Genomic DNA, 20,914 nt, shown 5'->3' on the forward strand with positions numbered 1-20,914 from the left:
CCGGCTCCAGCCTTACCTACCCTGGTTCGGAGACTGGAAATCGTCCGGAAGGGACATACTCGAAGATATGGATGGCTTTGGACTCGGTTCTCCAAGGGCACTGCAGACTTGCACCCGAAAGTTTGTGGGATCAAGATTAGATGGGGCCACAATCAGGTGCTGGTGAGTCTCTTTCTTCCTTTGTCTGGGCACTCGCAGAATGAAATCGATAAGCTGTTATTGAAAGTCATCTATTTGGTTGGACCTCTGCTATATCATTCGTACTAGCATGTCCAAGGATCGATGACAGAAGCCCTAATCCGAAGGGAGTGATCTGAGTAATTGAGGATCTGGTCGATAATGACCACAATATTAGAGTCATCTTGAAGACTTGAATGTCATACATTCCATCATCAAATTTCTATTATTGTCAGTTCGAGAATCCATGTAGATGCCTCAGGCACTTGTAAACATGATAGGTCTGGAGATGCCTTGATCCAGCCCCGCTAAACCGGATCAGGCAAGCAACTGATGGTGTATCGACGTAATGGAAAGTGAAGCTCAACAGCTGTCCATGATGACGTCGTTCAACCTCCAAGATGGCCCGGAAAAGGGTATATAAGCCAGGAGGCAAAAGTCCTTGATCACATTCTAACTGGTCCTTCTACACTCAGAAACATTACATTCATCAATTTCATCAATATCACCTTAAATTGCCGCATCTCAAACCACCTTCCGAATCTCATCTACTGTACAACCATCACTACAATACAAAATGTCTTCTCTCGCACGCTTCGCTCCCCTGACCGCTCGCGTCGCTGCTGTTCGCACGACCACTCCTGCCTTCACTGCTGCCGGCAGCAGATTCATCTCCTCGACACCCAAGAATGAGAAGGGTCCCGTGGAGGCAACCAAGGACACATTGAAGAAGGCGGACAGAGTTATCTCCGATAATCTCGTGAAGGGTATCGACAAGGGTGGTATGTGTTTGTCACTCGTAAGGGACCATGATGTATGCTGATGTGATAATGCAGAACAAGCGAAAGACAAGGTCAAGCAGACGGTGGGAAGCTCGACTGAGGAAGCCAAGTACAAGGCGGAGGGAATGAAGGAGGAGATGAAGGGCGAGGCCTCGGAAAAAGCAGGCGAGACCAAGGGTAAGGCCTCGGAGACTCTTGGCGAGGCCAAAGGTAAAGCTAAGGAGGTATATGGTGAGGCCAAGGGCAAGGCAAAGGAGATGGGTAACATGTGAGGCGCAGTTGAGATTGCCTCGGCAGAATGAAGAATGATAGAAACCAAGGGCTAGGCTGATGATTAACTGACGTATGGATGGTCTCCTTTTTCACCGATCTCATGATGTTTAATATAGCATATTCCATGACAAAGCACAATGACCACGTTATGACTCTCATTCCCTGCAGAGCCTCGACCCTCAGTCATTGCGAGTAGGTCTTCCCTTGCGGGTTCGAACCTCGTAAAAGAAACCGGAATGAAATAACACCACATGCGACTGTCGATCAATCTGGCTGAGGTAGCATGAGAACATATTCTCTCGAGCTCAGGCCAAACTTGAGAACGTCCTTGTCCCGCAACTCAACGTAGCGTCCGGCTGGAATCGTATCTCCATTCACATGGGAGCCATTGGCGCTTTCGAGGTCAATTATGTAGGGTTTGACCTTTCCAATTCGATCTCCGAATTCGTTCCTCTTCTCGACGTATCGGAATTGAATGGCCGCGTGCTGCTTGGAGCAGCTAGGGTGATCCAGCGGAAAATCTGCCACAAGGCGCTCCCTTCCGATCAACCAACAGCTGCGCTCAGCCAGCTCAACTACCTCAAGTAAATCTTCCCCTTTAAACACGTAGAGTCGCCAAGGTTCCTTCGCAGGAGGCTTCCGCGCTTCCGGCGGCTCATGGTACTTGAGGACGACCGTACCTCCACTGACGTTGACAGTATTGGTTTCAGCAGCTAAGCGACCGGTGTTTCCAAAATTCGGTTTCTCCTTTTCTGGCGGCGATGCCGATGATTCCCCTCTCCGCGCAACCTCCGATGATGTATATGCGTCGTTCTGAGAAGGTAAGGGAGCCTTGGATCGGGGAAGGGCCCGTGACTCTGGGCTTCGTGTGCGTCCAGCCGGCGAGCGAGAACGGGATCGACTTCGATATTTTCGAGAAGGTCTCCCTCGATCGTCGTACGAGTCTCGGTCGCGGTGACGGCGGTGACCACGTTCTTCAGATGGATGCCTTCGTCTTCTGCGATGATCATCCGAACCTTCTCGTCTTTCCCTGCGGTCTCGTCGATCACGGCTATCTAGCTGGCGTGCATCTCTCCCCGTCGGGCTGCGCGAGGACCGTCTTCGGGAGCTATCTCTTCGAGAACTTCGATCATCATCGCGGTGTCGTTCTCGGGTGTGCCGTCGTCTATCGTTGTCTCTGGTTGAAAGGGAGGATTCAGACGCCGACCGGCGCCGTCTTTTCTCACGGTAGTCATCTCGTGATTCAGCCATGACCAGTTTGACTGTCGAAACTAGGGATCATTCGATAGAGCTATCCAGAAGAGTTGTTCTACCCGACAAATGAGGAAGGTAAGAAGATGGGTCCCTGCACGTGACCCTTTGTCGGCTGATCGGGGAAGATACAGTGAGCATCTTCATTCGATCACAAACCCAGAGAGGTGTTGAACAGGTTTCATCTCACTGCATCAATATCTATCTGTACGGAGGAGCATGTTGTGTTCTCTCCCTTGAAACCATGCGGCCGCCATGCTCAAGAAACCTAATGCCCTTTGCTACGGTGGTCTCCAACTGCTGATTCCTTTGTCCTCTTCCTCCCCGCCACCCGCCTCACGCTCGGCCAAACGCCGACCATGGTGCTTTCCGTCCTACAGATTATACGCAACTGCACACGATATTTATGATAAGGATCTTTCATGGCCAACCTCGTCATGTTTCACGCCCTATGACGTGTTCAAACAGGACCGAGGCGCTCCATATTCAAAGAGCCGCTTCTACGACTTGGTGAAGATTTACCACCCGGACCGACCGTGCAATGATCATCCGCTCTGTAGACACCTCACACCTGAGGTGCGACTTCAGCGGTATCATCTTGTCGTAGCAGCTCATGAGATCTTGTCGGATCCAACAAAGCGGGCAGCCTACGATCAATTCGGTACTGGCTGGAGTCTCCATCCCTCGCAAGGTCCTCAGACACAGTCCTCTTGGGCCAGAACAGCATCCGGTGATTACCACCCTATATACGCCAATGCGACATGGGAAGACTGGGAGAGATGGCATAACCGCCATCAGCCGAAACAGCAAGAGATCGTCGACCATCGGACCTTTGTGACCTTCATCTTTCTTCTGGTCCTTTTCGGAAGTGCCGTGCAAGCCTCCTGGATTAGCCAGCTGAGTACCGGGTATGAGGAAAGACTTCGGGAGATCAACGAAGAGTCGATGCGATTACTTACAGGACGAAGGGAGACTACCGTGAAGCAAATGGGATCATCCCAGGCCAGGGTAGAGCATTTCCTGATACGGAGGGACCCGTCCGGATCAGGGTTGAAGGAGGAAGAGCAAGCAGTATACGAAAAGGTTCTCCATTCACATAAGAAGACACCTGATGCCTCTCTGAAAATTGAGGATTCGGTCCCTTCTCACTCTCAATCTGATGGTACCCAGAAACTGGTCAAGGATTTCTGATGAGTTACATGTCTGTGCAAGTGGCTGCACTGCACGATGCGATCTCAGCTATCGCAAGACTGAAAAGTCTATTTGCATATGCGTTGTCCTGGCAGCTTCATCTGCTCTACATAAGCATTATTACTGAATGACAATTTCCACTTTCCACTTACACTTGATGGATAAGCAGCTCATTCAGTTTGGGTTAATTGCCAAGCATAGGTATGCTTCTTTGAAAGTACGTACTCGCCTTCTCAGACATAAGAGGGCAGCACCAGTTCATCGGTGAGATCGAAATATGGTTCATGGTAAGGATGATCATTTGGCTCGAGTAGCCATTGCTTCTTTCTTCCAGGATCCTGTTTTGGCTCATGTCTTTATTTTCTTACCGGCGGAGTCGAGCAAAGGCTGTTATTTGAATTGCTTAGGCAAATTGCAGTTTTCGAGCGCCAAAAACGCTACTATATGATATGCATAATTCAAATGATAGTTATATCAAGTCATCAGCCTAAATACTAATTAAGAGAGAGGGACTGAGCAGTAATAGGTAGTGGAAGAAGTGGAAGATATTACTCTACAAGGCAATTTACCCAGCACCGGCCCGCTCTGTCTTCCGACGAATCATCACGCCCAACGTCTTCGACACCGGCGAATCACCGGACAATCGCACCATTCACATTGTACAACAGCACTTTATCAATCGATGCTGAACTCGATTTCTAAATAAGCAAGCTGCCTAGTTTAGTTGTCTTCTGAAGCCACCGTCTCCACCTCCAGGTACTTAAACCTAGCGCCCGCCTCATACATCATAAAACCACCGTAAACCACGCCTGCACAAGACCAGCAGACAAAAATGGCAGCCAGCGAAAAGCGCCCCGAGATCATCGCACTCGCGCGCGAACTGAAAGACGTTCCGATGTGCGAGGAATACGAGCGCATGGTCTCCGGCATGATGTACAATCCCAACACGCCCAAACTACTCGAGGCACGGCACCGGTGTCGCGGGCTAACAGCCGACTACAACGGCCTGGACACGAAAACGGTGCCCTACGATCAGATTGCCGAGAAAAGGCTCGAGCTGCTCCGGCGCGTGGTCGGCAGAGTGGGCGACGGCACGTTTATCGAGCCGCCGTTCATGGCAGACTACGGATGTAACATCATTATCGGCAAAGGTTGTTTCATTAATTGGAAGTATGTCGATCCATGTTCACGTCCTGCAAATTCGTAGTGCTTGGATAAGCTGGACTGACTGAGGAATCAGTCTCACTGTGCTGGACACCAGCCTCGTCGTCATTGGTGACCGGGTCCAGATAGGAACGAACGTCAGCATCATCACCGCCGGCCACGACACGAGTATCCTGTCGCGGCGGAGGTATGTGGAATTCGGCCACCCGATCTTCATCGAGGATGACTGCTGGATTGGTGCGAATGTCGTCATTCTGCCTGGCGTGAGGATCGGGCAGGGTTCGACGATTGGCGCGGGCTCCATCGTCACCAAGGATATTCCGCCCTTCTCTGTGGCATTGGGGAGCCCGTGCCGGGTCAAACGGACGATTCCATCGGCGGAGGAGGAAGAGCAGGATGAGACAAATCCGTTTAGGAATCTGTAGTCTTTGATAGCTACGGTCTGGAGCTACCATTACGACTCAGAGGATAGCATCAGCGCTACGTCATAGAAAGCAATGATTTTCCCACGCTCATAACGCGAATCGGACGTTAGGCCTTTATATATCAAAAATGGCCTTTTGCTACATCATAATAGGAACAACCCAATGAGGCATAGTATACTAATCCCTCTAACTATCCCTACGAAGCGGCCCTGGACCCAAATCATTGTTGTCGGTGCTCTCCTCCGAATCTTCCTTCCACAAGACTTGGGGCGAGCTGAATGATCGGCCTTCATCTGGATTGTACTTGGATTATTACTGCCGAATAGAATCCCACTGAACAAGATCTGCACAGACTAAGCCCCGCCACTAAGTGGCCTAGCGCGGAGGGATGGATTGAATCGGGTCATCCAGCCTTCCAGGATCTGTACAGCATGGAGTGGTTGAGTCTTAAGCACAGACATACATAGTATACTCCGTAAACAAACCGTGGATCGACCCCGCTTTACGGAGTATTTATTCGGGGATTATTCGGGGATCCACCAGTCAACTATGATTTTGAAGTTGACACAGATTTGTACACTACAATACATTAAGACAATAGGTATCGCGGATGAATACAAGAGTACCTAGCCTAGCGCATCTTGGCCAGGTTTGAGAAGCAATCAGAGAGTGAGGGTTGTCAAGGCAGTAACTACCCGTTCTAGCGACCAGGATCTACTTTTATGCACACCCACGAGTAACGCAGTTGGTGATATATAAGATAATCTGAACTTACCTGTCTCTTGTTATGAGGAGTCTAGAAGCTGATGAGTCAAGCAACCAAGGTCCTACAACCATGACTCATACCTAAGTAGTTGTGCACAACTCTGGTACCTCCAAAGTGCTGCCTATTGCGAAAGAGTGCCCTGGGCAAAGAACTCTGCTCCTAACTCTAAGTATGCCTACAAGGCACTGAATGGGGCTGTGGGCTGTGGAATAGGGAGACAGCCTGGGGGCGGCCGGTGGGTCACAAAAGTACTGTACAGTGGACCTACCGGAGGTACTTTAGAAGCTTACAGAGTAGTCTCTATCTTCTCACGGATTATCCTCTTATTTTAATCTCTACAACTACGTAGTGGACGTAACCGATGGTATTCGGGACTTTGTACTTGCGTCGCTCGAATGTGACTGGCGAGTATATCTCAACGCAGGTACCCATAGTCGGTGCTACGTGGCTCGCTTCAGTTGTACACACCTCTTGTTTCGGCAGTACGCCAGTACCTGACAGCTTCTGCAGGTAGAATATCGATTACTGACATCAGATATACCTGGTAATAAAAAGGACGATCATGGACGGCAGGGATATATTCTGATAAAGGTGATGGATACACTAATGGTCCGCCGTACTTCTACGGATTTCTCTTTGGCCCCATACTAGCCTGTCCTGATCTGGGCAGGTCATGGGAGAGAAACACGGCAGTGTCTGCAGGGAACGGAATACCAACTTCAAACATGACACACCTTCATAAAGGTAACGTCATATTCAATTTTAATTCCCCTGATTATTAGTAGACCTTACTGTCAGGTCACAGGTGCTTCAAAAAGAATGTAGCGAAAAACGGAGAGAGCCACGTAGCATCAAATATGGGTACCTGCGTAGAAGATACATAGATCCGCCAGTCAGATCTAGCACTAGTAGATGCGAGTAAGACGCCCGGATGTGGCTGAGGCTCCATGTAAGAGATATGATTGCCCTTGGCTTGTTGAAGAGAAATAAGAGAAATGAAGGAATCTACAATAATAGACTCTATCGAGTATTGACTACTCTCTTCCTGTATCCCTCGCTAATTCCATATTGATCATTGGCTCTGCCACTCTCTTACTTGCTCCTCAGAATCGCCTCAAGAGTGTTTGGAGTCAGGACTATTGATTAGTATCACGGATTTATCCATATCTGTACCATAATATTCTTTATCACTTCACCACCGAGACTCTATCTTACCAACCTTATTATCCAGGTCCTTACTCAGGTGGGTGGATAGTTAGCTCCGCCTCCCGCGCGGAACCAGGGTCCTTTGCCCCGTCGCCCCAGGGCACCTTTATATAATTCCTGGGATTCTGGTAGGCAGCACTTTCTCCCTCGAGGGCAAAAGTAAATAGTAGTAAGGACAGTACGGAATTATTGATCAGAAATCAAACGTCATTATTAGGAAAACCAGAACTGAATCCGAATTGACTCTCTTTAGGTAGGGTCTCCCATGACCTGCCCCAATCAGGCCCGTCAGCCTGATACTACTGTCCACGGGAACGGGCACCAAATGTGACCAGCTAGGAACTGCCACCCGCAGGCACCAGGCTGCTTACTGCTTAGATACTCTACTAAGTGACTAGTCATTCTGCAAGGCTGGTCATTTTGCCCACTGTACCTATCATCTGGCCCTAATCCAACCGTCAACCACCTATCACAAGAGCTTTGCGTACCTTCACAATCGTCACGGCAACTATAACAGTTATTCATTCTATTTAAGATGCCCTCCTCCCCTATCCTCTCCCCTCACCCCTCTTTACTACCTGTTCCTCCATCTCCCCTCAGTCGACTCTTTCCTCTCACTATGCCCGTTTTTCATCGTCATCTCAACATTAGCGACTCTCTTTAATCATCTTTTACACAATCGATGATCCCTGCGTAATCTTGCCATCGAAAACCAATCCGCGTGATACGAGCTACCTACCTGGCTAGCCCACCTCTACACATAATGACCGACTGGGCTGCCAAGGTCAAGACGATCGGCCTCACCCAGGTCTTCTGCACGAAGGAAAAGCCGCTGGTCGATATCGTCTTTGTGCATGGACTCAACGGTCATCCGTACAATACCTGGTCTACAAAGGACCCCCCCGTTTTCTGGCCGGCAGATCTACTGCCCAGCCTGCTCGAACCCTGCAAGGTCCGGATTCTCACATACGGCTATAACGCCAATGTCACTGCCTTTACCGACGGAGCATCCAAAGACCACATCCATCAGCATGCCGAAACCCTGGCCTCAACCCTAGCTGCTAATCGCAACGTAAGTTATGTATATTCCCTCTACCGTGATCTCGCTAAACTGCTGATCTCTAGCTTCGCCACTGTCCGGATCGGCCCATCATCTTTGTTTGCCATTCACTGGGCGGTCTCGTCGTCAAACGGGCCCTGATCTACTGCAGAAGCGTTTCGAATGAAAAGATCGAGCACCTTCGGTCGATCTTTGTCTCAACGTACGGTATTCTTTTCCTGGGGACCCCACACAACGGCTCAGACATCGCGAAATGGGGCGTGCTACTGCAAAACATCTGCAGCGCCGTGCTGCCAAAGAAGTTCATGGAGTCTTCCCCGCAGCTCATCAAAGCACTGAGAACCAACAATGAAACTCTCCAAAACATCAACAGTCTCTTTGCCGACATCATGGGCCGTTTCCATCTCTATTTCTTCCACGAGACTCGATCCACCGACGTCAAGGGCACACGCGAACTAATCGTGGACGAAAGCTCTGCCGCTCCTTACTTTGAAGGCGTCGAGCGAATGGGCATCGAGGCGGACCACAGCCATATGTGCAAGTTTGCAGACGAGGACGCCCCTGGCTTTGAGGCTGTAGCCGAAGCTTTACTTCGATATTCGCGCGATGCGCCCTTGACCATCTTTGATAGATGGGTTGAGGAAGAAAAGACCCGCTTGGTCATCCGGCAGACCAAAGCAAAAGAAATCTTCAACAACGGTATGTCCATCATGTGCAAAAAGCCGTAGCCTTTACTCATTTCCGTTATAGAAAACATCAGCCCGGCATCCAGCATGCAGAACGTTCAGACGTCTGGTAGGAATCAACCCCTCCTTCTTTCACCTCGGTCATCTGGTTCTGTTACCCTGCGGGAGTATGAGGTTGAGGAACCTGCAGATGCTTGATTTATGAATGATATCCAGTTCGCCATAAGAGCATCCCCTTTTCCCCTTTTGATCTCATCCCAACATTGGAAGGCCATGAACCAGGAAACGCGTAGGCCCTTGGTTCCTCCATGCCATTTCCTGCTCCTGCTTCCAAGCAACATGCGATGATTAGTCGGGAGGGAAGAGCGGAAGAGCTACAATGAAAGAAAACAACAAAAACAAAAAAAAAAAAAAAGAATCCTGATTTACTCGAGTGCTTTGCCTGTTGACCTTACGGCACTTGAAATATTGCGTCTTTTCCTGTATTATAGTTATTGCTGTGCCAAACAAGGTAGCCTTCTCAGTCAGACCATTGCTGACTTTCTCTCTCTCTTAGAAAATCCCGCAAATCGACCTGCCTTGAAAGGAGGGGGTGGTGAATCCCCCAACCCCGGCCCATCCAATAGTACAACACAGCTTGCCTTGTCACGATCATCGCTGAGAGAGCCGCTGTTTGTGGTGCCAGCAGGCTTCCATCCAAATGCCACTTTTGTTGGCATGACCAGAGAGCTGGATATCTTGCACGCTCGGCTATACAGAGCTAAGAAGCGGGCTGAGCGCCTTGCAGCCGTCTTGATATGCGGGGGCCCGGGAGCCGGAAAGTCTCATCTGGCAAGACAATACGTGTGGACCCAGCGCGACTGCTACCCCGGCGGCATATTCTGGGTAGATGCGAAATCGCGCGAGTCAACTAGCAAGTGCTTCTGGGACATCGCGCAGGCTGCGAGTTTAACGGACGAGCTCGAATTCGAGAGCCCAGATTTCAAAGCGCCGCAAAAATACGTAGAGATGGTTCGCAACTGGTTCCAAGCTCGAGAGGAGTGGCTTCTCGTCTTTGATGGTCTCAGCTTCAATCAGGAAGATGACCTGAACCATTTCAGGCAGTTTTTACCTTTTAACAGACAATGCAGCATTATGTACACCTCGGTGGATCGAACACTGCGAAAGAAACAGCGCTTGTACGAGCCTTATTGCCTTCAAGTGCCCCCTCTGTCGGTCGAGGATGCGTGCAAGCTCTTGTTCAAGGATTTGGGAATCAAGAGACCCACCAAAGAGCAGGTCCGCAAGGCAACTGAACTGGTCATGCACTATGAGTGTTTACCACTGGCCATCCATGCGATCAGTCACCGCCTCAGTGCGACGTCCAAGCCAATTGAAAGGTATCATATTAACTCTCACCTGACCGACGAAAAGCTTGCGGAGCCCTTCCTCAGTATTATGCACGACCTCTACCGGATGGGGCATTTTGAGGCGCTGAACCTGATCAATCTCCTCTCTTTCCTTGGACACCATGTGCCGCTGGGGCTCATCAACTTGGGCAAATCAGTTCTGGAGACCTGGAACGTCGATATCCTCACAAGCAGTAGGCCCGGGGAGCGGGGAGATATCGACACCACTTTAGGGATCTTAATTCGGTACGGTCTCATTGAGAGGACCTCCGATGCTTATGTTCTAAAAGATCTTTCCCCGCAATCCGAGAAGGAACTGATATTCGACCTTAGAGCCGTGGTGCCCGAACTATCCGAGTCGCAAACGGAGAGCAGTAGCCAGGAAGCCAGCTTCTCCATCTACCAAAAAGCGGGTTCGATCGATGTCATCAAGATCCATAGCGTGGTTCAGGGATTCTGCCGCGACGAATTGAAAATCATGGATGAAGAGCAAAGGAAGCAGTCATCGAGGCTAGAGGCTCGACGAGGGTCCGCGGCTGGATCAGTCCCTGAGTCAGGGACAGGCTCTGGAGTCGTCAAAGCCGAGGCCGGCTTCTACGAATCATGGCTCGTCGTGGCCATCCGCCTTCTCTGCAAGTCGTACGAGAACGCGAAAAAGCGCATGGAACTGGTCGATGATTATGGCCTGGTTAAGGATTATCGGGAATATGAAACTCACGCATCCCGGTTGATCGAGAACTTCCCGAAACGGGCCTCGAAAGAGAAAATTGTCCAAGAGGCGCGTAACGAATTAAAACAGCTGATGAGGAGCATCTCCAGCGAAATTGAACGCCTGTCGCCGCATTCTTCGCAAGACTCCATTCGCAAACACCGGTCCGTGTTTGATAGGTCAAGCAGCTCTTCATCGTCCGTGCCGGATTCTGACGAGAGCCCGTCGAGGCAACTAACATGGGATCTCGGCGACGAATCGGCGAAAGTTGAGTCACCGAAGGAGCTACCCGCTACGGCGCACGGGTTCAACCTGAGCCCCTTTCTCCCTCATATTTTTCGCGAATCGAGTAGCGAACAGGAGGGCGAGAGAGCCAATCGGGAGAAGATGGAAGCGTCTTCGCTCTCGCAGATAAGCCAGGCTACGGAAAAGCCATCGATTGCTTCGAGCCCGCCACGGGACGATCACGGCTGGCAGGTGGTAGAGAAGCCGCAAAAACCTAAGCCTGGGAAGGAGAGGCAGCCGAAACAGCGCCCAAAGTTTCCCACCCACATACATGGCTCCAAACCGGCAGCTCCCGTGCTCAAGGTCTTCCCTGTTGAAGGGAGGAGCGCGTCAAGCAGTAGCATGGAGAAAGGCCGCAGTAGTTCTTCCGTCTCTGCCACGGAAGCACTGACATCAGTGCAGAGTGCCAGTCCTCGGCGATCCGAGGAAGATCTGCCTGCCGGTCAAGCAAACCGAACATGGGCTGCCGTGGTCGCCAAAGCCAAGCGCGTCGCAGAGGCACGAGGGGCTCCTTCGTCATCACCGAAACAGCGGCCCTCGTCGTCACCCGGGGAGACGAATCGCCCGGGTTTGCCCGTGCCAAAGCCGTTGAACAGCAAATCTTCGGGTGAAACGTTGGAAACCAGTATCACAGAGCCACGCTTCCAGGAAGACCGATTGAGCCGATCCACGTACAGCGAGCCAGGTCCAGAAAAACTCACACAGCAACTGCACGCACTGGACTTGGGAATTGCACCGGATTCACGCTACCACTACCGTCAATTGTCCACGTCAATGACAGCGGCGCCGTTGAGGGACATGTCGGCCAGTACGCCGTCGATTTTGGCGTTCCCCCCACAGCCGCTCCCGTACGAGAATGACATCGAAATCACGGTTTCACGACGCTTGAATGCGAGCAACATGCCGCCACCGCCGCCTGTTAGTCAATCGGCCGCCACTTTCGGGCCAGTCGCTCCCTTCCAAGCCACACACCATTCAATCACACACCCATCTGCTATCATGCCGGGTGCCTCACCACCGGTTTCGATCGTCACTGATGGAATCGGAAACACTGGTTACACATCCGACCCGCCTCCCACTTTGGAGCCATTGTCCCGAGGGCCTTCGGGGCAGTCTTACCAGTCCTGGTCACCAGAACCAGAAGCAGAGCCCATGCGCCTTCCACCGCGACTCGTCCCCTTGCCCTCCAACTCCGTGGTGTACATGCCCCAACAACAGACGCTTTCTGGGGCTGGCGGCTGGATAGGAGATGTGCAGCAACCAGCAAGTCTGGGGAGTGTCGGCTCACCCGAAGACCTAGGGATTCTGCACTTCGGGGCCCATCGAGTCGATGTGCGGGACGCTCGACAGAGACTCGAAGTGGGTGGGGGCTATCAAGTCTCCGGCGCCGCGTGGCAATTATATCACTCGAATAGATCGGGTCCTCTCATCCGTCAGAGTCAGGATGCGGTGGCTGGTGCAGCCACACAAGGAACATACGTTCGACGACCACGAAGTGGCAGCTCCCCAATGCTCCCTGAGTAAAAGACTGATTTTGAATTTGTCAATTGGGATGATGAGTAATGAGGCGAGAAAGAAGAAGCAGGATAAAAAGAAAACAAAGAAAGCATCAGGCAGGTCCTGATGCAAATGCATGAGCACAGGTTGGAGTTATGCACTGTCAGCATTCACTTTCATATTAGCATTGTCATCCAGCATTTTGATCGTTTTGATCAAGGTTCATGCATATAAGATGGGAGATAGAGCGGCATAGTCGACAGGCGTTTACTGTTCCCTCCGGCTTCTATACTTGCTTTCCTTTTGATGTTTGGGATACCCTTGTTATGGAAGAGACATGGTGCATCTCATGGTAATAGTCTTAGTGATAGGATAAATGGACGCCTTGGTTAACAGGTTCTAGTATGCCTGAGTCCAAGCATTGATGTTACTACGACTTCCGAGGGCAAAGCCCAACGCTGACCGAAATCGCCAGCTTAGAAGCCTTTTGCTCTGAGAGTCGAGGCATTTCCTGCAAGATGATGCTATTCTAGAAGCTATGGATATCTGGATGCTAGACGGTGCAAGATTCGGACTATCCTTGGAACGCCTTTGCATGAACTTTATGCCTTATTTGTCATCTCTTGCACCTCGAACGTTTCCACTTTTGTCTCCACATCCCCCTGCTTCTTATCCCTCAACCACAGGTCTGGACCAGGCTGGAAGTAAAACTGTTACATGGTATTCACTGAGCGTCAAGAGCCTGCGCTGTTCCGGTTCAGAGATATCTTCCTGGCTTAGCCGATAAGAGGCCCTGATAAATTGGCCTGCTGCTACGGCCATTCGGAGGCACACGCAGACATTATCATCAGACAGCAAGGTCTATGCTTCCATCCCAAATGGTGACTCCGACTTGGGGAATAATTGTCTGAAAGCAATAGACAGACGCTCCTGTGATGTGAGTTGCCGAAATTGTTCCGCAAGGGGCAGTGGACCCAGCACAACACTTCTCCCTTGAGCAAGAAAGATCTACAACATCTATGCAGTTTAAGATACTTCCATTTGAGGAAGTTAGGTCAGCTCCTCAAACGACTCCTCCGTTTGACCAGGCTGGTATGCCTCATGCTGCATATGGTCCAGCATATATCAAATCTGTACGTATTGGGTCCATGCCATTGACAACTGAAATATTTCACTTGCTAATGCCAATAGCAGGCTTAATCCAATGCACTCTGTTTAGCACTTAGAAGCCAAGTGTGATTGAAGCAATCAACTTCTGGCCCGAGCTTTCTGTGGCACCATCACCGTTGAACAATGTGCTGCATTGCAGTCTACGTCTGGACTCCCTGGCGCGTTGTACAAGGCAGCGGTGAGAAAGTAAAGACAATGAGCAATTAGGACTTATAATCCAGCGTCTTGCGCGCTTACCTTCAAAGGAGTCTGCATCAGATGGCTGTGGAATGAAGCAGCCTTAGGATTGTATGAATGGGTACGCTCTTGATATCCCTTACTTCTATCTCATACCAGCTCCTAACTGTGCCCCTCATTCCACTACCAGGCTGATAAGGAATTCATATATTGCAATGCCATAATCCAGCTAATACAGCGGGCTTCGCTATCTTCGAGAGTGTGGGAACACGATTGCAACATGGTCGTTTCCAAGACTGAGAAATCCGGTCCAGCAAGCGTCCTGGCGGCTGACGATGCCTTGCCACAAGCGCGAGGACAGCAAAGGGAGCTCCCACAGCAGTTCTCTGCGAGCTCAGCTCTATCATTTGCTTATGTTGTCACAAACTCCTGGGTTGGTTATTCCGGGACCTTCTCAACTGCGTTACTGGCTGGTGGAGGGCCCGCGGTTTTCTATGGTGTTATAGTGGCTGGAATCGTGTGCATTATCATCAGTACGCCTGCGTTCCTGAATTTTCTGTAGTACGCTGATTCGATATGCTATCTCAGCCCTGGGTCTTGCCGAGTTGGCATCTGCGTTCCCGTCGAGCGGAGGACAGTACCATTTCACCTATATGGTTTCGTCACCAAAGACTCGAACAGCTTGTGCTTTCGTATGTGGCTGGCTTAGCTCTCTTGCCTGGTGTCTGGCCACAGTGTCTGGCACCATTTTTATCGGTATGTCATGAGTTTATGTGAGAATTTTGAGCAGGCTCGACTTACGATGAGAAGCTCAAGCGATTCTTGCGCTCGGCTCGTTCCTAAACGAGGACTACCATCCCAGGCAGTGGCAGACATACCTCGTCTTTCTCGCTCTCATTATCCTGGCAACGGCAATGGTTTGTCTTCTCGCTCACTGGTTGCCGCGATTGCAGGAGGTCATGTTCTGGAGCAGCATATCTGCCTTTGTCGTGTGTCTTGCCGCGGTTCTCGGAATGAGCAAAAGCAAGCAGTCTGCGCGCGTTGTTTTCACCCAGTACGAGAACGAGACGGGATGGCCCGACGGCTTGTCGTTCCTCATAGGACTAGGGACCTGTATGTACATGTTCTGTGCTACCGACGCAGCGACACATATCGCCGAGGCATGTCTCATGAGTCATGACTCCCAATGACCGCACCTCGAAAGACTGACTATTCGCAGGAAGTCCCGGACCCAGGCCGAAATATTCCCAAGGTGATGTGGCTGACGCCCGTGATTGGGATTGCCACCACGTTGCCGTTTGTCGTGGCCACCTTATTCGCGACAGTCGACCTAGGCGAGATCGTCCGGTCCGAACTGCCTATCCTGACGCTGTACCATCAAGCAACGGGCAGCAAAGACGTAGCCGCCATTTTCACCATCTGGCTTATTTTCAACTACTTTGGAGGCACAGTCGCCGGGCTCGCGACATCCGGCCGCATGGCTTGGGCGTTTGCCCGGGACAACGGGCTGCCGTTTTCCGGAACGTTAGCCACAGTGTATCCGCGATTCCAAACGCCCGTCGCCTCGACCGTTGCCTGTGCCGTGCTGATGGCACTGTATGGTCTTATCTACATTGCATCCAGCACGGCATACAGCAGCATCGTCTCGATGGCCATCCTATCCATGAACGTGACGTATGTGATCCCGCAGGGCATCCTGCTCTTCCGAGGACGGGAGAAGGTCCTTGTCGACCGCTACTTCGATTTAGGGCGGTATGGGGTCTTTGTGAATGCGTTCTCGTGTGTGTGGGTTGGGCTGTATACGGTCATCTTCTGTTTTCCGACGATCATGCCGCCCACGCCGTCCAATATGAACTATCTGGCTCCGGTTGTTGTTGTAATCGTCGTCTTGATTCTTGTGGTGTGGTATGGTGGGAAGAAGAAGACGTTTTTTGGGCCGGTGAGTATAAGTGTTGTGACAGCTTACTGATATGGTTCCAGAGTGTTGTGATTGCAGAGGCACTGGCTCAGGAGTCAAGCATTGCAATCGTGTCGAAGCGAGTCATCCCCTCGTAGATGGCCTCGTCTCTTCAACGTTCGTTATGCTTCTTAAGTTAGACAGCATATAGAACCTGAGCAAGATCCATAGCCTGTTATCATTACAGCAAATAAATGCCACCTCCTCGTAGACAACTACCTATCTACCTCCCCCGAAACGCAGGCTTCCTCTTCTCCGCAAAAGCCCTAAGCGCCTCATACCGATCCTCCGTCTCAATCACCCCATTATACGCCTCATTCTCCGCCGCCTCGCCCCGGTGATACCCCGCAACCGCCTGAATCGCCTGCTTAATCGCAATCGGCCCCCCCTCGCAAATATCCAGCGCCAGCTTAATACTCTCCCTCAGCACCTTCTCCCTCGCCACCCCTTCCTTCCCCTCCTCCTCGGGCAAGATCTCCACTAACCGATCACAAAGACCCAGGAAGTACGCCTCGGGACCAGACACCCGTCTCCCTGTCAAGATCATGTCCCGCGCGCGGTTCACCCCAATCAGCGCAGGGAGGCGATACGTGCCGCCCGCGCCGGGGATAATCGCCAGCCGGGTCTCTGGTAAGCCCACGATAGCAGACGACCCAAACACGCGCAGGTGCGTGCACAGCGCGAGCTCGAGCCCGCCGCCCAGCGCTGTGGAAGAGATAGCGGAGATGGTGGGGATCTGCAGCGCGGCGAGGTCGTGGAATGTGCCGCGGAGTTTGGTGAGGAATTCGTTCGTCCTTCCCAGGTCAACAAGATGCGGTACGCTGTGGGTGCAGGGGGGGGCGAGGGGGACTTACTCCTCCTTTGTCATCTTGGCGCGCTCTTTGAGGTCTGCGCCGGCGCAAAAGGCGGCGTCGGCGTTGCTGGCAATGACCAGGGCGCGGGTTGGGCCTGTGCCGCCCTCGGCGGCGATGGAGTGGATTTGCTTGGAGAGGGCGTCGAGAAGGTTTCGCGAGAGGGCGTTACGGGCTTTGGGGCGGTTGAGGAGGAGGACGCGGACGCTGCCGGAGCCTGGGGCGGGGACTTGTTGGGTTTGGATGACGGCGTCGTCGGTGCTGGTGCTGTAGCGGGAGATGGTGACGCGGAGCGAGACGATTCGAGGGGGGCTGGAGAGAGCGGGTGCGAGGCGTGGGAGTCGGGGAGGCATTTTCAATATTGATTGGACTCTAGAATACAGACCTGGAAGTAGGTAGGATTGAGCACAGTTGAAAATGCAATAAAATCAAGAAGATGGAGGTTGAAGCTCTCCGGTCGTTCTCCAACTCGCGGGGAAAGCTACGGAGTAAAGCTTTACTACTCCCACTGTGGGGAACCGAAGTAGGCCGCGGATAAGCGGATAATCATTTGGACGGTGGATGACAAGCGAAAAGATATCTATCAGCGAAAGGGTATCTATCGGACTGACTACAACTAAATGAATATATATACAGAATCTAATGTACAGACTGCTAAGGTTCCCAGTGTAAATACTCCCAGACCTCATCATCGCTTGGCCATGAACCCCACAGCGGAGTCGCCGCGACAATTTCATATGCCTCTTGCAGCTTCGAATCGGACACGCTCACGTCTGGATCTGAGACATCGTTGGAGAGAGGTTCTCCCTCGGCCATTGACTCCGACGGCAAATTGTCAGATTCTCCCCGAGGTCGCTTCCCTCTGTATCCTTCAAGGAACACGCGGAGTGCAACCAGAGTACGCCGCATCATGCGATCTCCGTTCATATGCTCATCAGCCGCCTCTTTGAGGGTGGTGGCATTCTGGCTCATCCATCGAAGCAAGTTCAACAGGCCGTCATGCTCCCCAGCCAGCCCTAGCGCTCTGACGAATGCATGTAGAGCGGCTGGAGAAGGTACGTGAAGCATAGAAGGAATAGCCACCGGCGGACTCGTAGCACTCTCAAACGAGCCTGCCGAACGCTCACCGAAAGGGGCGTTTTTCGGATCCGAAAGGACAAGCTGGTCAAAGAGTTCCTTGAGAATGGCAAGTCCACTCCGAACCATGTCCTCAAAATGGGGGCGTAGTACCTTGGAGTGTTTGATGCTTCCTCGCCGTGCTGCTTCATGAACAATCGCCAAACCATCTCCTGCGGCATTTGGATGTTTCAAACCTGCCATCACAGCCTTTGAGAAACTTGCACAAAGGACCTGATGCCCCTGCAGACCAGGGTCGATGGCACGTTCTTTCATCCAACCGATCACCTCGACCATCTCATACCAAGCAAGCACCCGTTGTGCACTGCGGCTCATTCTGCGATATGGCGTTCTGATGCGATCCTTGCTCAGCGCTGTCAAGAGATGAATCCACGGAGGGGGGAAACGGGACTTTCGAAGTTTCAACAACTGAATGGCATGCGACAAGGTTTTCGGATGTTGCAAGGTACCGCTTCCTCCTGATGTATGCATATTGGAAAACAGCGTCGAGGTTTTCGGCTTGTTCGGATGGATACTGCTCATAATAATGGGGAATAGATCGGCAGTGCGTATATCATGCCGTTCCAGGTGCAAGGAGTCAAGACTCGAAAAGTTGCAAAGAAAGCCTACGAAAGATGAAAAGAGGTAGTCGGGCAGTTCATCCAAAACCTTTGAATCCAACGCATCATAATCTGATGTACTTTCCCCCACAGTGCACAAAGCTTGGATTTGTTCGTTCGACAAGTCACTGCAACTGAGATAGTCCAATCCGCAATTGAACGTCGGCGCAGATCGCAGAAGTAAAGCCAAGAATCTCCCGGACGGACGGATCCCCTGGGAAAGCATCTGTTTGAGAAGCTCTTCCAGGGTAGGAGGCTCCGTGTGTACATAAATCAAGTCGCGGGCGGAAGCAGGTTCCGGAAAGACTTCCAGGCCATCGCCTGGTAGAGAATGACTGATATGGTCGAAGTCATTCTCGAGCGCTTTTCTCCGGAAAATCAATTTCTCAGCCATAGCGACATATATACTCGCTCGCGGCGGTAGGCCTTGATCTTGATATGACAGAAAGCAGGCCCAAGCCTCCCGAACCGTCCGCGTGGCGCGGATTCGGGCCACCCAGACAGCATGATGATCCGGCTTGCTTCCTGCAGGCCCACGTAGCAGTTGCGGTCGACGCATCAAGGCCCTAGTTTGAACTGTCGGGCTTTTGTCCGTGTCCCAACCGGCCAAGATCGCAGAGACCTCTTCCCAGCGAGTGTGAGAGTAGCCGGCCTCTCTCATTTGAGCCATCACGCGCATGGCGCGACTCTTCATTCCTTCGTTCCCTCGTTGAGAGTCGATTCCAAGCTTTTCTTCCTTCCACGGTGGCCACGATGGTGCCTTTAGTTCTGCCGATTGCCGCTCGGCGGAGGTCTTCTTGTGGGCCAATTGCACAGCAATGATACCTTGGTAGCCCTGCCGCGTAACCGGAAGGACCGGATTGTGTCCTGCCATAGCCTTGAGAAGTTCGAATTGAGCTTGTTGCTGTACCGAAACAAACTTAAAAGGGCCTGCTTTGCAAGGTAACGAGAGCAGCCAGAGACATGCGTTGAACTTGTCAGCCATGAACTGATTCCTACGGTGTCTGGCAATACCCGAAATTTCTTGGTCGTTTCTTAGCAGAGTCAGATAGGATGCAAAGGCACGCGCGATGGTGAGCTGGGCCTGTGGCCATACTTCCCGAGCATGACGAAGCAGACGGGTAACGAACGCGAAGCAAGTAGTAGGGTCGATGAGGACTTCTGTCTGTTGTGAGCCGATGCTGTCCTCGAGCTCCTGAGCAGTGCATTGTACGCGCTTGAAGGCGTCGAAAGGCGGAATTTTTCTGCCAGTGATGAGGTGCAGGGAATAAATAAGAAGCAAGCGAAAAGTCTTCGCGTCGAGGCTTTGTCTGCGCAGGAGAAGTAGAGGAATGAACGGAGGTATGAGCCGACGTTGGGAACCGGGTCTGGCTCCCTCTGCAGACTCGGCCATCAAGATTCGGAGAGCAGCCTCGTGAGGAGTGTTGCTCTTGAGAATCCATGACCAAAGCAACACATCGCTGGGGCTGCAATGCCGGGCCGTCAAATACTCGATAATTTTTGGCGGAAACGCCTGTCGCAATACAGTATCCAGCTCGGGCGTCGCTTCGGTATCATAATGTGCTCTATGTACCCGACCCAAGATGGGATCCACACACTGTATCCAATCCGCAAGAATAGTCTGCAACGATAATCTCGGTTGTTTGCGAGGCGCTTCTTTCTGCCGTTTCCCATAATCATTCACAATGGGATTCAAAGGCTGCGTCTGACCGAGTCCATCTCCGGTACTGCGTGCAGGATCACGGAGAACATCAAGTAGATACTGCGTAGGCGTCACAATAGAAGATTGTGTCCCCTTCACTTTCGTGGCCTTTCGAGAAGACATCGCTTTCTTTTCGGAGTGTGCGGTCAAAGCTGCATCGTGCTCGCTTGAATATACATCGGCAATTGACGGTGAATTGTCCGATTCGCCAGAGCTCTGGTTATGTCCGCACAGATGATTCGAGCCGGAGGGTGAAAACGACCGGCTCAATTGAGACTGATTTCGGACCCTGCACCAAAAGTCATACCAACGATCTTCCTCGCCATTTGCATCAATCAGCCGCTCAGTCTCTGTAGGAGCGGCAGTGCTGATATATCTGTATTCCCGGAACACCCCCGCAGAACATAGGAAGCCATTGCGATGCCACTTCGTTTGATGTGTAGGACGCGAAAAATTTGTGG

General features: G+C 51.6%; 8 protein-coding genes across 8 annotated transcripts, besides 2 other annotated features; 5 read left to right on the top strand and 3 right to left on the bottom strand.

The window, feature by feature from the left end:
• Window positions 1-754: 754 nt before the first annotated feature.
• NFIA_065760 (CsbD family protein) lies at window positions 755-1,231 on the top strand (the record flags this gene model as incomplete). Its single annotated transcript, XM_001263308.1, has 2 exons — window positions 755-959; window positions 1,014-1,231. The coding sequence occupies 2 exons, from the start codon at window positions 755-757 to the stop codon at window positions 1,229-1,231; spliced, it is 423 nt and encodes a 140-aa protein (XP_001263309.1).
• A 265-nt stretch (window positions 1,232-1,496) lies between these two features.
• Window positions 1,497-2,483, bottom strand: NFIA_065770 (putative FHA domain protein SNIP1; the record flags this gene model as incomplete). The annotated part of the gene is made up of 1 exon (XM_001263309.1): window positions 1,497-2,483. One exon carries the CDS (start codon window positions 2,481-2,483, stop codon window positions 1,497-1,499), a length of 987 nt encoding a protein of 328 aa, XP_001263310.1.
• A 255-nt stretch (window positions 2,484-2,738) lies between these two features.
• Window positions 2,739-3,674, top strand: NFIA_065780 (J domain-containing protein; the record flags this gene model as incomplete). The annotated part of the gene is made up of 1 exon (XM_001263310.1): window positions 2,739-3,674. One exon carries the CDS (start codon window positions 2,739-2,741, stop codon window positions 3,672-3,674), a length of 936 nt encoding a protein of 311 aa, XP_001263311.1.
• An 832-nt stretch (window positions 3,675-4,506) lies between these two features.
• On the top strand, window positions 4,507-5,263 carry NFIA_065790 (sugar O-acetyltransferase; the record flags this gene model as incomplete). Its single annotated transcript, XM_001263311.1, has 2 exons — window positions 4,507-4,844; window positions 4,915-5,263. The coding sequence occupies 2 exons, from the start codon at window positions 4,507-4,509 to the stop codon at window positions 5,261-5,263; spliced, it is 687 nt and encodes a 228-aa protein (XP_001263312.1).
• A 2,735-nt stretch (window positions 5,264-7,998) lies between these two features.
• NFIA_065800 (LipA and NB-ARC domain protein) lies at window positions 7,999-12,887 on the top strand (the record flags this gene model as incomplete). The annotated part of the gene is made up of 4 exons (XM_001263312.1): window positions 7,999-8,307; window positions 8,361-8,994; window positions 9,046-9,129; window positions 9,538-12,887. 4 exons carry the CDS (start codon window positions 7,999-8,001, stop codon window positions 12,885-12,887), a joined length of 4,377 nt encoding a protein of 1,458 aa, XP_001263313.1.
• Window positions 9,364-9,399: a microsatellite.
• Window positions 12,888-14,487: 1,600 nt separating the features above from the next.
• NFIA_065810 (putative GABA permease) lies at window positions 14,488-16,262 on the top strand (the record flags this gene model as incomplete). The annotated part of the gene is made up of 5 exons (XM_001263313.1): window positions 14,488-14,740; window positions 14,796-14,963; window positions 15,018-15,367; window positions 15,427-16,146; window positions 16,188-16,262. 5 exons carry the CDS (start codon window positions 14,488-14,490, stop codon window positions 16,260-16,262), a joined length of 1,566 nt encoding a protein of 521 aa, XP_001263314.1.
• Window positions 16,263-16,387: 125 nt separating this feature from the next.
• On the bottom strand, window positions 16,388-17,368 carry NFIA_065820 (putative mitochondrial methylglutaconyl-CoA hydratase (Auh); the record flags this gene model as incomplete). The annotated part of the gene is made up of 2 exons (XM_001263314.1): window positions 16,388-16,958; window positions 17,019-17,368. The coding sequence occupies 2 exons, from the start codon at window positions 17,366-17,368 to the stop codon at window positions 16,388-16,390; spliced, it is 921 nt and encodes a 306-aa protein (XP_001263315.1).
• A 214-nt stretch (window positions 17,369-17,582) lies between these two features.
• Window positions 17,583-17,617: a microsatellite.
• Window positions 17,618-17,669: 52 nt separating this feature from the next.
• NFIA_065830 (uncharacterized protein) lies at window positions 17,670-20,576 on the bottom strand (the record flags this gene model as incomplete). The annotated part of the gene is made up of 1 exon (XM_001263315.1): window positions 17,670-20,576. One exon carries the CDS (start codon window positions 20,574-20,576, stop codon window positions 17,670-17,672), a length of 2,907 nt encoding a protein of 968 aa, XP_001263316.1.
• Window positions 20,577-20,914: the final 338 nt, after the last annotated feature.

Source organism: Aspergillus fischeri, genomic scaffold, assembly GCF_000149645.3.
Source record: "Aspergillus fischeri NRRL 181 1099437636252 genomic scaffold, whole genome shotgun sequence".
Classification (NCBI taxonomy): domain Eukaryota; kingdom Fungi; phylum Ascomycota; class Eurotiomycetes; order Eurotiales; family Aspergillaceae; genus Aspergillus; species Aspergillus fischeri.